This window comes from Scleropages formosus, chromosome 13, assembly GCF_900964775.1.
Source record: "Scleropages formosus chromosome 13, fSclFor1.1, whole genome shotgun sequence".
NCBI lineage: Eukaryota > Metazoa > Chordata > Actinopteri > Osteoglossiformes > Osteoglossidae > Scleropages > Scleropages formosus.
In genome coordinates, this window is record NC_041818.1 from 21685048 (window position 1) to 21701856 (window position 16809).

The following is a 16809-nucleotide window of genomic DNA, read 5'->3' on the forward strand; positions in this document are numbered from 1 at the left end:
TTATAATTTAACTTCCAACAGTAAAACAGGTTTTGAGGTAACAACAATTGCCTGCATATTTATAATAAAAAAATAAAAAAAAAAAACCTTTGTTCCATAAACTGCTATGGTGATTTGTGCTGCTTCCTTCCTCCTGTCCTACCGAGGCCCCTTAGCTGCTGACATGCCAGGAGGCTCCGCCCCTCTGATGGCTTTCTGGGGCCTCGCACCCACACAGCCTTGGGCAAATGCCTCACTGGGTACCCAAATCACAACACCCTCATGGCTCATGGCAATGCAGGGCCGCTCCTTGGGGGGGTGGAGGGGCGGGCTGACTGGTGCCTTCTGGAGGAAAGGAAGGTAGGAAGCATACCTGTTTGGGCATCATGTGCACCTGTCGATGGAGCTCAGGTATTGCACACTCGTTACTGACACTATTTCATCTTCCTGACCCGCGGCAAGATTTGGAAACACAATGTCTTCTACACCAAGAACACAGGAAGTTTACGCACTAAAAATCCAAACATAAACAGGACTATTGTTTAATCAGGGTTTTCTCCCCAGCTGTACCAAAGCAACCAGCTTTCAAACCCTTTCCATTAAAGGGTACCGTGCAAAGTATCTTTACACGAAAAAAGAAAAAAAAAAAAATTAAAAACTACACAACCTTTTTACAGGCTGCCACTGAGTATGAAATACGCACAGTACAAATCGGCGACACCTGCACCATCCTTCATAGAGCACACTAGCTTCGACTCACGGACCTCCCTTGCAAGGAGGGTTTGGACAAGCTGTCAGTTAAAGAAGCGAGACAAGCTTGTTTATCAAGGCATCAAAAGGAAGTCTTTTCCCAAGTTTACACACATACACAAACATACCACACACATTCTTAAGGCGTCTTTGTGGTATCTTTGCCATTGTCAAGGCAGAGCTGTGACTTATTGCTTTCCCACTATAGCATTAGTCCTGTTATTGCTGCATTAAGCCCCTTAAATGCAAACAAGAAGTGAAATCAGAAGGGGGTCTGTAGGTGTGTGACCTGCTGAGTGGATGGGGCAGTGCTGTTGGACATGTGTGTGACCCGCTGAGTTGGCAGCGATGTGCTGTTTGACAGCTGTTCGGCCTGCTGAGCAGATGGGGCAGAGCTGTTGGACAGGTGTGCATCACTGTCGGACAACTGCAGTTCCTCCAGTTTCTTCAGGTACTCTGCCTTGAGTGCTAGCAGCTCCCTGTAGCGCTGCTCCATAGGACTCTGCTGCTGCCACGAGGGGGAGATACACGGTACTTTGAGAATCGGCCATTTTCACCTTCATCTAACGATGCACACAAAGGACAAGTGGAGAACAAAGACGACAGCAAAGCCGAGCACGATGCAGTTCTGTCAGCTGATACTTACCTGATGCCGGATACGGGGGTTCCACCGGATGTAATAAGTCACCCAAAGCTCTAGGTGGCGCATGCTGGCCACAGGATACAAAACACGGCTGGACTCCACGGTATAGAAGGGGTTGGTGTAGAAGGCCTTATCGCTGTTGATTAATGACCACAGGGACACGGTCTTTGTCCTCACATCCTGTGGGACAGAACGAGCGATAGAACAACCAATATGTTTAACATACTGAAATATTGTATTAAAATCTTTCTGTTCACAATTCCATTGAAATCCTTCAAAGTCCTGTCTTGATTTTTCATTATTTAGTTATTTCTTATTCTTAACAAGAGTATTTTGCAGTTGTGGTCTATTTTCATATTTCATGTAATCATATATGCAAGATCCTAGAGATAATTTATCAGATTAAATTATTTGATCTGAAAGACCACTCATAGGTACATATTCCTGCAGAAACAGACTTGATTTATACTTGCAGTTGTTTTCAGTATTACTCTTCTGCCTTTGTCTCTGTATGTCACTGTGACCCCGTGTTGCTTTTGTTACATTAAACGGGGGGGGGGGGAGACACCCTCAAGGGACACACACCACACACACACACTCCCACATACAACAGGGCGTGAGCATCTTACTCCACCAAAAAGAAAAGGGGAATTTCTCACATTGGTGTTGCGGGCACTGTCGCAATTGTAGAGAAAGGTGCCAAAGCGACAGCTGTAGAGATGGTCCAGCACGGCCACTAGGAGGCGCTCATTAAACTCAAAGGCAGTGGGGAACTGGAACAAAAAATATACAACATTAACAATACAGTCAGTGCACAACAGTTACGGTCTCATTTCATAGAGTGCACTAATTAAAAAAATTGTGTGTGTCAAAGTGCAGATCATATAGCACTGTGTAAATCAAAAAATATGGTTCAACATGGACCCAGCCTGGCATGCACCCACCTGCTTGGTCATCTGCCAGACGCAGTCAATAAACTGCACGAAGATGGGAGAGCGGTCGGCATCGGTGTGGTTTTTGTCACCGTGTCCGTTTCTCTGAAGAGCACAGAGACAGAGATTCACTTCTTTCTGAAGTCTTTACAAAGCATTGGCTTTGCTACATGTCCTTTATCTGTCCTTATATCAGTATAGAGAGACTTGTTTCCAACCGCTGATCAAGGCTTGGTGACTAATTTAACAGCCTGACATATAGCACCAAAGCAACTCTAAAGTGCAAAGAGATGAACGTACAGAGGCGAACTTGTGGCCAAAGCTGAGCCACTCCTTCTCCACGAGGGTCTGGAAGCCACGCAGCGTGCGGTAATAGCCGTCCAACATAAGCATGGCCAGCGAGGTGAGCTGCGCAGTACGGTCCCAGCCATCGCTGCAGTGCACCACCACTGAGCTGCCAGACCACACCTTGTCCGCCACCTGGATGGCTCCAGCCAGCACCAGCTAAGGAGGAATGTGGGGGAAAAGGGGTTAAGTTTCATCGCAGTCCAAGCTGCCCTTTACAGCAGGGGGAACTATGTGGACTGGTATATGGTGAAGTACAGGGCACTGCTCATCATGAGTGTCTGGCAGGGTTTAGAGCTGGGTGCAGCTCAGGATAATCAGTATTAGGGTAGCATTTGAAACTGGGTGTGGTTTATATCTACACCATGGAATTTATTCAATTCCGTTAATTTCCATAAATGGCTCTACTCAGTGATGTAGAGGATTGAACAACTGAGTACACACAGTGACACAATAATGATAAAAGACGGCAAGAGAACATATAAATAGTGGAGACTGGTTCAGTACTGATTGGAACAAAAGAAACCCAACTGCCAGCTGAGGAAATGAAAACAAAAAAATTTCAAACTATAGATATGGGTGAAAAAAATAAACCCCTAGGGGTCCAGAATACTAATGGCTGTCCACCCTTTATTTGCACTGTACTCTCTCCTAGTAAAGACCATCCTTGAGTCTGTGGCAGCATTGAAAGCCTAAGCAAGGACTGATATGTTAGGTAGTTATAAGTAGTTACTAGTGTGGGTTTGGTAGGTAGCTGGTTGGTGGCGAACACATTGGCCGCAACGCTCCTCCTGTGGACTGCAATAGCTGACATGTGGAACTGTACCTTGATGTGTTCCAGCCAGTGTGTGGACTCCAGGCTGGACAGCCAATGGGACTCCTCCACGTTGGGGTATACAATGTCCTTCAGCTTCCTCAGGGACTCCCTCATCACATGAATGTTATGTATATCGAGAAACACCAGGTCAGCATTCTGGTAGGCGTCGTCACCCTCGTACCCACCACCTGTGGCCTGCCACAAGGGAGACAGATGAGTTACTGCCACTGCTTTGCATTTGTAGAGACAAAGCACACTGTGCAGTGACTTGCAGCACATCACATACAGGCGCATGCAGACAGCTGCCACTGCTACACGTTCAACCTATGATTTCTGCAATTTTAATGAAGCGGAATTTTGTTTTCTTGTTTCAGCTCAAATCACACTTTGTATTAATCCACAACATACAGTCCTCGCCCACTGCACTCAATGCCGTTTGTGAGCAATGCACAAAGTCCTACTCCCAACTGTACCTCAGTCACTTTGGCTGACAGCAAGTTCAACCAATCAAGAAGACAGGTAAGACCCGCCTACAACGAGCAGCAAATCAACAAGAGTCTCATCTATTTGACCCCACAAAACATAACAGTGTGAGTAACCCCTACCCCACGCGCACCTTGTTGGCTACGGCATTGACGTTAGGCCTGGCGTCGAAGATGGTAAGCCGGACGGTGCCGTTAGCCTCGCGGATCAGCTCCAGGTAGCGTTCATCATCCTTGCTTCGCTTCCCACTCATTCCCACCAAAGGCTGGCTGCAGCGCACGATTACGGCCTGGTTCTCTGGGTGGATCCATGACAGCACCTAGTGGGGGGGAGGTAGACTGCTCTACTGAATGCTAACCTTCATTCATTTAGCTGACGCCTTTCTCCAAAGCAACTTATGGTGTTAAGGTTACAATTTGCCCATTTATACAGGTGGGTGATTTTTACTGGAGCAAGTTAGGGTTAAGTACCTGGCTCAAGAGTATTACAGCCTCAAGTGGGGGCGAACCTGTAACCTCTGGATCCGAAGGCAGTAGCTCTAACCACTACGCTACCAGTTGTCCCCGTATATAACATAACAGAAAGACACAATGACACACAAAGAGCCTTACATTCACACATCTTCAGGCACACAAAGTGAGAACTCACTGGAATGCGGCCACGGGAGCGGAATGCGGCCACCTTGCGTAGGTCCTCGTCCGTGGCCTTCTTTGGGACCACCAGGACGGTGGGGTACGTGTCACACAGCTCATAGTTCTGGTTCAGGTGGGTGATCCTCCACTTGTCATTGGGCAAGCCCTGGTAGAGGAAAGGGAGTGCAACATCACCATCAGGAACAGGTGGAAGGAAACTGGAACGGAAGACAGGAGCCCCTCAGCAGTTGAGGGGTTGATTGCAGCTCGAGGATGAACATACACCGCAGCACAGTAAAGATGCAGTATGTTCTCTGCGGCTAAACCTGAGGTAGGTTTCTCACCTGCCGTGCAAACTCATGCTTGGCATCATAGACATTCCAGCCATTGTCTGCAAACTTCTCCTGGCTCAGAAACGCAAACAGTGGCTGGAGGAAAAGACGATAACGCTTGAGTGTCATATACAGGTGGAGTTCAAGAACAGGAGTGTAGAGAGGCCTCGAGGGTTGAACCTCACCGTACTTCTTATATTCAATAATACGCATCTTATCTAGTCTAAGAGCAAACATGATGAATGTACGAATATGATTTAAGTAGAGTGTGCACTGAGTAACTTAAGTTCCAGTCGCAAATTTTTGGACACACAAACGTTCTCCAATTTATTTAATGGCACTTTCTTCACCTACAAAACTTCTGGCTGCAGTGAACATGACCTGAACTTACACTCTATGCCAAAGGATGACAGTAATGAGGACACAGACAGAACAGGATTGTGGGGCCACCTTAAATCAAATCACGTCTACAGTGTTAACAGCTTGTGTCCACAGCGATGGTATCAATAAGAAAATGAACATTGCACATCTTTATGAGACCGACTGGTTAACAATCAACACTCAACAGGGGTATGTGGACATAGCGCTTTCATAATGAGGGTTACATTGACCATAAGATGAACTTAAGCATCTCATGCAGACACGCAGAGGGGGACGGACCAGGTTATGTGAGAGGGGGAAGGCGTGACGAAACAGGATCTCAAAGATGTCTCTCCTACTGTGGCCCTCCTGCTTCAGTGCAAACCTCAGGTTCCTCATGTCCTGGAAAATAGACAAACAAGAATTCAGTCAGATTTTACAGTGAATTGAGACAAGGAACAAAAAGGAGCTGCACTTATGTCCAATCATACCACCACAAAGCTGTGGCTAACAGCACAGCGCAACTGCACGCAGATCACCTTGCAGGTGATGTCAAGACCGTATGAATTCTCTCCTCGGCTGGAGGCCCCACCCATTTTCTCCACTCTACTGATGACTCCCAGAGGTACGTCAAGGACGACTACAGGTTCCTAAGGCAAAGGAAGAATGACATCACCTGAATGGCAAAACAACAAATCAGCAATGTTGTAAAGACATCTGATACCGTATCACTTCCCTGCCTTTTAGCTGAGATCAAAGTGTAGCATCTGAGCTCTCTGTAGAAGTACCAGTACCCTAGAGCTCCATTACATGATTGATTGGTACCACCCTTTGGATTCCACCTCAAGCAGATGGCCTCAAACACCTTATTTCAGCTCCCACTTACCACATCAGTGCTCTTAAAGAAGAGCCTGTAGTTGGTGATGAAGACCTTCCCTTTAAGAGCACCGCTGAAGGGACACATGTAGATGATGTCTTTGTCTGTCAGGGGAACAAAATGTGCAGATGGTGAGAGGTATGTATGTGAACAACACTCAGAATTCATTAAATTAAGCCTTTTGTTTAAAATAAAACACAATGGATGATGAAACTTTATTAAACCCAGAGGGGAATTCCATACATTTTTTGCATTCCTCACCCCCCTTTTCTCATTATCAAGTTGTACCCAATTACCAAATTCTTGTGTTTCCCTCATGAAGAAAGACACCCAGACCAGCTCAGATGTGAACAAAGGCACAGACCTCCATTGATGTGTGCATGGTGTGTGTCAGTGGCTGCCAGTTTCACTCTACTGGCTGCAGACTTCATCTGGCAACCAAACACACTTGGAGGAGAGCGCCATTTGTCAGACTCCAGCTGCAGCCCCGTAGGCGCATGTCTGAGAGCAATGAGGGTGGACAACCCCACCCATCTCTCCCATCCGAGGGAATATGGACCAGCGTGTTGCCAGAGCCTCCCAACCACAGAAATTTAAAAAGCACTACAGAGAAGAGTCCAAAATAATAATACAAAGACACACATCATATGCCTCTAATTACTGATGATAACGGAGACCTACCGATAACCCTCTCCTCCCCTGGCAACAAGGGCACCTCAGGGAGCGTCACCTATTAGAAGAAAGGAAAAAAGTGTAATACACACAGGTAAAAACAAAGAAAAACTCACACACCCCGTGATGTAATCTGCTTAAGTGAAAGTGCCTCTACTAGTCTCAACTACTCAGAACTGGGGAAACTGACAGTGCAGAAACACAAAACATTTTTATGCAGGCAGCATGTATGTCAAGAGAGGAGCAGGTGAGGAAGACGGAAAGAAAACGAGAGCAACGGCGTAAAAAAAAAAAAAGCAAAATAAGTGCTGCGTCAGCAAGGAGTGACACTTCAGATCTATACATTGCTTTCAGCACTGCGAGAGCAGAGCTTCTGAAGGTACCACGTGAGAGCATTATTAATTCACGGCAAGGGGGAAGTAGCACACACATGGACAGAACACAGAGACACGCGAACAATAACATTTTACGTTAAACCCTTTGAAGGGGCGTCCCCGCTGGACACGTTGACCAGTCCGGCTACGCTTGGTCCACGGTCACCGGAGATGTTTATGAGGTGTGGGCAGACACTACTCACGGTCTTACTGGGGCTCTCCTCTTGGGGGCTGGAGGTGGACACTGGTGTGGAAGCCATGATGCAGGGTGGGCTTCCAGGAGCTCCGCCTACTCAGCCAAGAGGGAGGAGTCACAGCAGGAGGGCTGCACACTGTCCAACAGAAGAGCAGGAAAGATGGTTATGGGAATATCCTTATCCAACTGATTTGGCAACACAGAGTGGGGGGGGGGGGGAGACGGTCTGCATCTTGTTCACAAATTACACACTAAAATCAGAGAGATGGAGGGCCGATTCCTTCCCTCCACAGCCAGGAGACATGTAAACATCACTGGGATGTTTGTGCGTTAACCGAGGAATAATGAACGTAATAAACACAATTCTATAAGAGCTCCAGGGATGGCAACTGCTATGAACATCCTATGATCAGGATCATCCTTCTCATTTTACATTTACATGGCACAGTCAAGTTCTTAGACTTGCCACCAAGTGATACGCTATGGCTGCAAACCACTGATGCATGTGTGTTACATGGAATAACAGCTCTATTGTAACCACATATCACATCTTGAAACTCTGACTGCACCATGTGCATTTATATCAGGCAATGATGATCTCATCTATAATGACCTATTGGTGATCAGTGAGCGCATCTAAGCCTCCCTCCTCACTAGTCTTGCCACACACGTTGTACAGGGTTTCTCTGCTGCCAGCTGAATAACATACAACTCAGATCATTTAACTGGCTGACTGCAAACCCTCTGCCTGCCCATCAGCTCTAGGTTTGTTTTTTTTTTTTTTTTTTTTTTTAAAAAAAAAAAAAAAAAAAAAAAAAACCATTACTGGTCATCCTCGAGTTACAGCAAATGCGATCCGGACTTTCGAAAGCCATCTCGTTTATCCAATTATATCATTTTTGAGTTCTGATGTTTAGTTGTAACGTATAACAACGACCGCTCCACCTACTGTACAATATCATTGCGGCCAGCTGACGTTATTTGTTATCGTTGGGGTCTTTGTCAGTGTCTGGGTATCCTTCAGTGATGGCATTCTCTTAACAAAATGTTTTGTTGGCATTTCCCCACAAGTTTCTTTTTAATTTTCATTTAAAATGCCTTGGAAGCAAAGAAGCAAGTGTTTTGCTGGTGCTGAACAGAAAAAGCAAAAAACAGATTTAGAAAGTGAAAATAATAGTGCAGCATGAAAATATAACACTAAACTGTATTTGTATTACTATGCTGACATTATTTTAAAAAGAATGTTTGAAAGTAGCCGGGGAAAAATACAACAAAACCCTATTATACAACATAGTATTAAATTCTGTGTTAAATTTTATATATACCTTTATGGTTCGTGCCACTTGAGGGAATTTTCAACCTACAGTTACATTTATTGATTTAGCAGATACTTTTCTCCAACGTCAATTACAATGAACACTATGTGGTACTATGTAGCCCACAACTTTTCAGCCAAAGTGACCTGCTAGATACGCTATGCGCAATGAGTCACTCGTCAACACACGGTCTCACACACAAAAACACACAAAGGGCAACTTTAGAGTGAGCAATTCACTTGAACACATATTTTCGGACTACTGGAGGAAACCAGAGCACCCAGAGGAAACTCACACAGACATGGGGAGAACATGCAAACCCTACACAGACTGATCTGGGATCAAACCCACATCCTCTCGCACCACCTGGGCGCTGAGAGACAACAGCACTACTCTGCAACGTGGACAACTAGCATTGCAGAGGTTAATGCAACCATGACTCTGGGGTCTTTCTCAGCAAGTTCAACAGCAATTTCACTCCTGGGATTTTTTTGTGTCACCCTGAGATGGACTGACGGCGAGTATCCTGCCTACCTTATCACCCTATACTTCGGGAACAGGCTCTGAACCACCGTGACCCTAAACTTCAATTCAAGTCACTCACCCAATCATGCAGCACCCAGGCTTTTCAACACAGTTCCCCTCAAATTATTTCTATTTTTCTATAGTGTAATTTTCAAAAAGGCTGGTTCAGAGTGCTAAAAACAGCACCCATGTAGACACGATGGGCTCTGCAACCAGTGTGCAGCTAGTGGGGTATATGGCTACTCCACACCCTGCGGCTGACATCGTAAAGCACCTCCCGACACTTTGATTATTAACATCAGCACACTACATACAACATTGTACATGCCGAGTTAATCAGCATGTCAACAGGGAGAGCGAATAAATTTTAGTTCTTCACGCTCAGGCAGGAATGCATGTTTCAAGCAGAGCTACGCTGCCGAACTGCACAGTTTACCACCGCCTTGAAGGCAGCGTGGTCAGAGATGCACTGGCCCACAACGCTGCTTCCTGTCAAACAGCTCAAGGCTAAAAAAAGGCAGGCTGAGCTACTATTCTGATCTAAATTTTACACCTCTGAAGTGCAAACACTCTGTAGCAATCATGCTGTGCTTGCACTCCCAGAAGCAGCGGAGTACCACAACACAATGAGTCACCCCACACCGATCAACGCCTTCCGCTGCAGAAGCATCTGGGGGTGATGGGATGCTACAAGGCCAAGGCGCCAAGTATAACTAGAGCTGCCATTCAGATTTGAGGCTGCTCAACCGTGGCCGTGCAACAAGCATCCCCCTGCTCCCTGTGCTCCTCGCAGCCCTTCTTCACACGAACGCTTGTCTCTCCAGCCTCGCGTCTCACCCGGACCGCCAGAGCCCCTGCTGCTGGGACAGAGAGACAGAATGGATGGACACTATCATACCACAACGTAACAAATACGAAACATCCTTCGTTTTAATGAGCCTGCTTCTTATAAACTAAGAATGAGAGCAGCGAAGTAAAACGATCTTGAAAAAAAGGAAGTGGCTAAAGAGTTCAGTGAGGTAAAGCAAAACACATTGTATTTTTAACCTACTATTAATCTGCAGACCAAATACACCTACATTTTTTCTTAGCATGTGTAGTCATATGTGATAATGATCCGGGAAACAAAATCTAGAATTGTTCAACATTTTTAAGAATAGACAGAAATTACATTTAGCCAACACAAGAGCAAAGCAAAACAGATTGTACATTAGCTTATGCTTTTTTTTTCTCCAATGTGACTACCTACGATTATTTATCCATTTATACAGCTGGGTAATTTTAATAAATCTGTATTAAACATAATGATGTAACTGAATAACTATAAGGGTTACATAATATATGTGTACTGTATATATGTGTTTTTACATATTTACATACACATTATTTTACATATTTCATTTTCTTCTACACACATGAAAAACTGTAAAGCAGAGCCTCTGGAACTCCAGAATGAGTGAAAAATGCTGCAGACTTATTATAAGAGAGAATCACAAGTAACAGGAAGAGACAAAAAGGATGAAAAGCCAAGTGTTTAGTGAGCCTATAAAAAGTGTTTATAATGAGAAACAGACTTGGCGCGTCTGCTCCTCAACTCGGCTCTGAAGCTCAGTCCACACAGATACTAGATAGTTCAAGAATAAAATAAATAAAAACCCTTTAAGACACATAATAAATAAAACACAGAAGGATCATCATTTTTTAAGCACCGAACGAACCGACTGGCTCTGGTTCTCACACCACACGAACCCGCCGCGGCAGGTCCGCAGCAATACTCGTCAAAAACTTGTGTGACACTACACTACAGTTGTCAGAAAGACACTTAACAAACATAACTTTTTCCATACAACATGTGCAAGAAGCATGAATTTGGACGAGGAGCCGCAATGCAAAGGGAGGCGGAACACAACAGCAAAAATGTGTCCGTTTCCTATTAATCTCAACGTAAATGTAAATGTGAGGGGGCGCGCGCGCACACACGTCGTCGCGCCGGAGCGGGACGAGGTAACATCGCGGGCCCCCGACGGGCACGGCGCGCGCGCTCACTTTCACATTCACATTCACGCCCCACACGAGCACTTTTTGCCTGGGAGACCCTGTGGCGGAGGAAGAGCCCTCCCGCCGTGGGGCAAACCCAGAGACCCCCACACTTACCCCGAAAATGACACTCTCCACTCCCTGCTCTCCTCTCCGTCTGTTTTGCACTACCGTTCGTGGAGGGGTGGGGGGGGGGAGAGAGCGAGAGCGAGAGAGAGAGACTCACTTGGGTCATGTGACTTTCTCCGTGGCACTGATTGGATTATTGCAAAGTGACGTGTATGAGAAATATTCTGGGAGTTGTATTTTTTCTACAATTGCGCGTAGCTCTGAAAGCATAGCGCTTTGTATCATGTAAACACATCAACAGACACAACAGTGACTAGTAATGATGCATATATTATACTGTCTTTATGCTTTTATGAGCCAAATGAGAGATGACCAAATACTGTAGCCTACCTCTGTCTATGAACTTGTGTGACCCTCACAGTTCACTTTAAGCAGTGGAAGGCCCCAACAAAGTCAGAACTGAACAGTTTTTGGCCAGAAATTCATAATAAGTAGCCTGCTCGTTTATACTCTTACATAAAGTCCTACAGGCATAGTCATATCAAGACAGTGTCGGGTAATAAATGTTATCGCCATTCAATAATTGACTTGAAACATTGCATAACAGTTCTCCCATCCTGGAATAAAACTGTGAAACTATAAACCGGAGCACTCATTGCTAACATTGCAATAGAAGGAACACGCCTAGCACTGTTCAAGAAAGCCTAGTGTGCCCTAATATTATATTATATTACAATACCTATAACTCCGCTGAGTACTACCCATCGTTTTTCAGTTGACCCGGTTCCTAACAAGCTGTTATGCCACTGCATTTAAATATGATTCATTAAGGATCTGAAAGAAATTCAACACAACCTTAAAACTTCCCTGTAATTTTATACCCATTTGCCTCCTTATGCATGGCTGCCACATTCTGACCAAAAACATGTAGAAGCAATGACACATTTATTTTAGTATTGCCTTTGAAGTTAATCATCCACGCGTTTGTGTACCACATACGGAGTACGTTCACAGTTATGTCCTGCTGGGATTGCGGAAAACCACCATAACAATGTAATAATGCCTTCCAAAGGCACCAGATCTGGTATGTTTGGCAACACTGCTGCGTAATCACTAAGTGGAAAACGAGTCAGTTAAATAGACATGCCGGAATATTCCTCTATAATTTATCCAGCCAATTATGTGCGGTGCTTGTGTGGCTTAGTGACTGCATGTGTATGTAATGGTGCATCTGTCTGCATGTCTGTGTCCGCTTTTTCATTTCTTTTGTCCATTTGGCTGGTTTCGGGAAACATCCAAACCAGGATCGAGGAAGCGTCGCCGAGTGGTAGATTCGCCTGACAAACAGATTCTTTCGTAAGTTATGACATCCGCGCTTGAACAACACTGAGACCAAAGCAACACAAAAGAGCTGAGGAGAGCTCTAGCTTCATTTTCCACGGCTTCACTTCGTTACACGCTGTATTTATCCGATTATCAGGAAAGCATGTTAAGCATCTTGGGTGGGCTTTCCAAGGAAACTGTCCAGATGATTTTTCTTTACATTCCTCACATCTCTAATAACATGACGTAGATTAGACAAGACCCCAGGGAATAATAACTATGAAAAAATTGAAAATCTTGAAAGGGTTGGAATGAAAGGGGTGAAATAAATTTATGTACACTCAGAAATTATGCCAAGAACAATTTGCAGAATTATTTGAGGGCCACTGGTGGCATAGTGGTTAGAGCTCCTTCACACCCAAAGGTTGCAGGTTCAAATCCCACCTCCAGCTGCCATACCCTTGAGCAAGGTACTTACCCAGAATTGCTCCAGAAAAATTATCCAGCTGTATAAATGCGTAAATAATTCTACGTTGCTTTGGAGAAAAACAGCAGGGTTTGGGTGGGCGTGTGGGAACAGAAGCACTGAGAAGAGCATGTTCAAAATGGAACCATCACTATTATCTTTCTTTTATATCACTTTATTTTTTAAGTCTAAAAAATAAGTAGACTGTAATACATTACACATATTTAGCAAATGTAACCGTCTTTAGTTGTGACCATTGTACAAAATGGTTAAAGGGAACACCGGGGATCAGCAAACTGTCATATAAAATTATGATGAACAGATGAATATGGCAGCTGCTTCTTCACAATAGACAGATGACTTGTGTTTCTTGAAGACCATCACTTGTCAAACTGTACAGCTCTTCAAGGTACAGTTCCACACATGCAGAGACACTTAAAACATTCTCTCTTTCACACTCACATGCACACACAGGTTGAGACAAAGGGTGGGGACCCACAAATTTCTGTCTTTCCCAGGTGGTGCAACAGGTGACAGGAGGAGCAATATTGAAAATTTTTTTTTTTTTTTTTAAAAAAAAAAAAAAAGCCCTTTAACCTTCACCTTGAGCCTGTCTGAATGTTTCGGTATAAAGGATATTGGCAGGAGACATAAGGTGCAAGGAAGCAATGTCCTCAAAACTACCTTCCCAACATATTACCTATGGATTGACCACAGTCATGTTAAGCCATGTTATGTTAAAAATATAAAAAAAATATTTAATCGCTGTAATACATAGTATTACTGAACAAATATTTGTCTTTTGCATGTTCTCGGGGGGGGGGGGGGGGGGGGGGGGGGGGGGGGGGGGGGGGGGGGGTGTGGAAGTCTGACCCACTGTAAACCATTCTGTGAAAAGCTAATTTGATTACTTAACAGCAATGTTTTTTTTGTCTTAATCTTTATTTACAAAAAATGCTGAAATGTATAAATATGTGTGTGTACTTTTCAGTTTGAATACCATATCTTAAGAAAAACATTTTACAAAATCATTTACATTGTACAAGTCCTGTGCGCAACTCCAAAGACAGTAATGTGGTCAGAAACACAGGGAGGTCATGATCAGTGACAGAGCCATGGCTCGCCTCTGTGCCTGATCAATAACACCACATGGCAGTCTGCATCACTGGCCAGCTGTTTCTCTCGGGGTCACAAAGAGAACCGAGACCATTCCACACCTGACTGGGTGCTGAGCCCTAGATGATGGCAAATCCATCCATCATGTCATGTGGTGACATCATGGAAGAACTTACTGAGAGGTCTTGAAACATGTCGTATGCCTGGATCCTGGTGAGTCCACTGGTCTGCTGTGAAATCGCTACATGGTCAGGTCAAGCTTTGGGACCTACCAGCATAATGAGCAGAATCCATGCCAAACATGGAACAAGTTCGCTTACAATGAGACCAGATTTGACCTCGCCACATCCTAGCTCTGCCTGAACCAAGGATGACCGTTGGAGACCTGTTCCAACGGGGAGTGTGCTGTGGACATAGCCCTCTCCCATACTGCGGGGCAGCTCATAGCGCAGTGGCTAGAGCTTAGTTAGGATCCAAAGGTTGCTGGCTTGAATCTCACCTACTGCTGTAGTACCATTAAACAAAGTACTTATCCTAAACTGCTCCAGTAAAAACTACCCAGCTGTATAAATGGGAAGTAGCTGTAGGTAACTTGACAGAGTAAGATTTGCTAAAAAAGAGTGAAAAGCTAAATGAGTAAATGTACTGGCCTAATGCCGTGGGTAGCCAAGCCTGCACGCTGAGATCTGCCCCATCCAGCACACAGACCCAGCCTAGGTGTTTTGCTCCAGGTACTTATCAATCATGGTAAAATTGTTCAGCCAGTCCTCTCGGGGACCCACCAGTGTGTCTATGAAATCTACTGTGTTGGCTCCCCCCTCCAGGGCCCCCTGGACTCCACCACACCCTCCGATCAAGCGGTTGTTGCCTGGAGGATGGGGAAATTTGTAGGGAGGAAGTTCCTGTCCAGGGTTGCCACTGTTGTACCCAAGAGCGGGGGTGTGTTTGCCAGGAGCGCTGGAGTAGGTTGGCGGGGCCATTCCTTGGGAGGGACAGGGATTCACCACACCTACGGATGGCAGTGGACCCCGGGGCTGGTTGCTGGACATTAGGTGTCCCGCAGGCCTGCTGGGGAGTCTGAGGCCCACTTGGTTGGGGGGAGGGCCACCTGTCTGGTGGGGAATAGTACTTGGGAACTGAGCAACTCCTACAGCAGTGCCCCCTGCTGGGAAGGTGTGTTGATGTAGTCCTGGGTCCATATGACCCTCAGAGCTCGTACGCAGAAGCCCATGCTGCTGTTGCTGCTGCTGCCGCCGCCACAGTTGCGACTTCTGCTGGGAGCCAAAGAGCCCGCAGGAGACAGAGCTGCTGTGCTGCATGGGGAGTCTGAGGTGCTGCTGCGGAGGAAGTGGCTGCAGGGATCTCGCAGCGAAAGAGGGGCTCGACACCCCGGCTTGTGCTGGGGGCTGGCAGTAAGGTGCGGTCTGCCGAGGAGCTGTGTCCAATCCCAGCACTCCCGGCCCAGATCGCTGGGGCACCCTAAACTCTTGAGAGCGGAGACAGACTACTTCCTTGGAACCCATGTTGCCCAGGAAGGTCCCCAAAGTGCAACTAGAGGGGGCAAGGGAGCCCTCTGGGGCTAAGCCCACTCGGGTAGGCAAGGCGGGATTGTGGGTGAGCCTCGGGGGGTCGGATGCTGGAGTTCTCATGGTGTAGCCACACCCCGGGGGGAGCGATCGCCTCACACCTAGAGGAAATAGAAATGCTTCGTCAGCACACTCAACACCACCGCGGGGACCGAAGATGGAGCAACAGCAGAGCTTAACCTGAACTGGATCTGCAATGGAAAACCTCATTAGTGTGTCCACAGTGGAGAAACTGAGGGTAAGTACCTTGCTCAAAGGCACTACAACAGTCGGTGGGATTCCAACGGGCAACTTTCGAATGCGAAGGCAGCAGCTCTAAGTACCGCTGCCCCAGGTATCGTTACCAAATGGTTTCAAAGAGGAGAGACCATTGCTTATATTTTGTCATGCAGATCGTTTTTCATCGATTGCTCTTTATCGCTACTATCAGTCATGACTGCAACCAGTGTCTTAGATTTATATAATGTGCAGGATTTATATAGCGACCCCCTTTCCGTAATCCAAGTCTCCAATAATTATGACACCACAAGCTGTCACATGCTCCCAAAACTGCACGCATGTGTCTTGACGTAGCATGCGCACACGCCGATGAAGGCATCCAGCCAGAACGTGTCAACTGTGCAAATTTACCTTATTTACTAAGTTTGAGTGTTGTTCCCTTTCTGTTCCAAAAACAACTACACTCTTATGGGATTTTAGCACCCACGCTCAATCCCTAATATTGTTAGAGGAGCAGAGCGTGTCGGTTTGACATCGCTCGTCTGACGGAAGCCAGTAAACATTGTGCGAACATCCCTGGAGCAGCTTCCGAGGGGAAGTTCTTGCAGGGCTCACCTTGAAATGAAGCCACTTGCTGGCAGTGTGACATCTGGGTCCCATTAATCTGCTCCATGCTCCTCTGCTTCTCCTGCAAGATAAACACCGAAAGCGATTAAGTCACACGGTCGACCCATGGACTCCGCGGCCGCTGTGGACGCCG

General features: G+C 45.9%; 2 protein-coding genes across 3 annotated transcripts in view; both read right to left on the reverse strand.

Annotated features, from left to right (window-relative positions):
• Positions 1 to 54: 54 nt before the first annotated feature.
• On the reverse strand, positions 55 to 11447 carry LOC108922995 (myotubularin-like). Of its 2 annotated transcripts, none has more exons than XM_018733432.2 (15): positions 11388 to 11447; positions 7400 to 7528; positions 6832 to 6880; positions 6160 to 6254; positions 5813 to 5923; positions 5574 to 5675; positions 4926 to 5009; positions 4598 to 4747; positions 4083 to 4268; positions 3476 to 3661; positions 2605 to 2808; positions 2317 to 2409; positions 2032 to 2145; positions 1376 to 1552; positions 55 to 1234 (listed from the first exon to the last, which is right to left on the reverse strand). In XM_018733432.2, the coding sequence occupies exons 2-15, from the start codon at positions 7454 to 7456 to the stop codon at positions 992 to 994; spliced, it is 1851 nt and encodes a 616-aa protein (XP_018588948.1). In that variant the 5' UTR covers positions 7457 to 7528; positions 11388 to 11447; the 3' UTR covers positions 55 to 991. The 2 variants fall into 2 exon arrangements, with proteins under 2 accessions (XP_018588948.1, XP_018588947.1); XM_018733431.2 differs by having other exon boundaries at positions 55 to 1237.
• Positions 11448 to 14761: 3314 nt separating this feature from the next.
• Positions 14762 to 16809, reverse strand: part of LOC108922966 (mastermind-like domain-containing protein 1) — a 29170-nt gene continuing 27122 nt past the window's right edge. Inside the window, exons 4-5 of the mRNA XM_029257584.1 lie at positions 16665 to 16737; positions 14762 to 15931 (exon numbers count right to left, since the gene is read on the reverse strand). Of these exons, the coding sequence (XP_029113417.1) occupies positions 14958 to 15931; positions 16665 to 16737 (1047 nt within the window). The 3' untranslated portion in view covers positions 14762 to 14957. The remainder of the gene's footprint in view (positions 15932 to 16664; positions 16738 to 16809) is intronic.

Coding starts and splice junctions, on each gene's coding strand:
- LOC108922995 (XM_018733431.2), bottom strand. CDS start 7,456: ATGGCTTCCACACCAGTGTCCACCTCCAGCCCCCAAGAGGAGAGCCCC. Junction 5,676..5,812: donor GTCTTGACATCACCTGCAAG/GTGATCTGCGTG, acceptor TCTATTTTCCAG/GACATGAGGAACCTGAGGTT. Junction 3,662..4,082: donor TCAATGCCGTAGCCAACAAG/GTGCGCGTGGGG, acceptor CCCTTGTGGCAG/GCCACAGGTGGTGGGTACGA.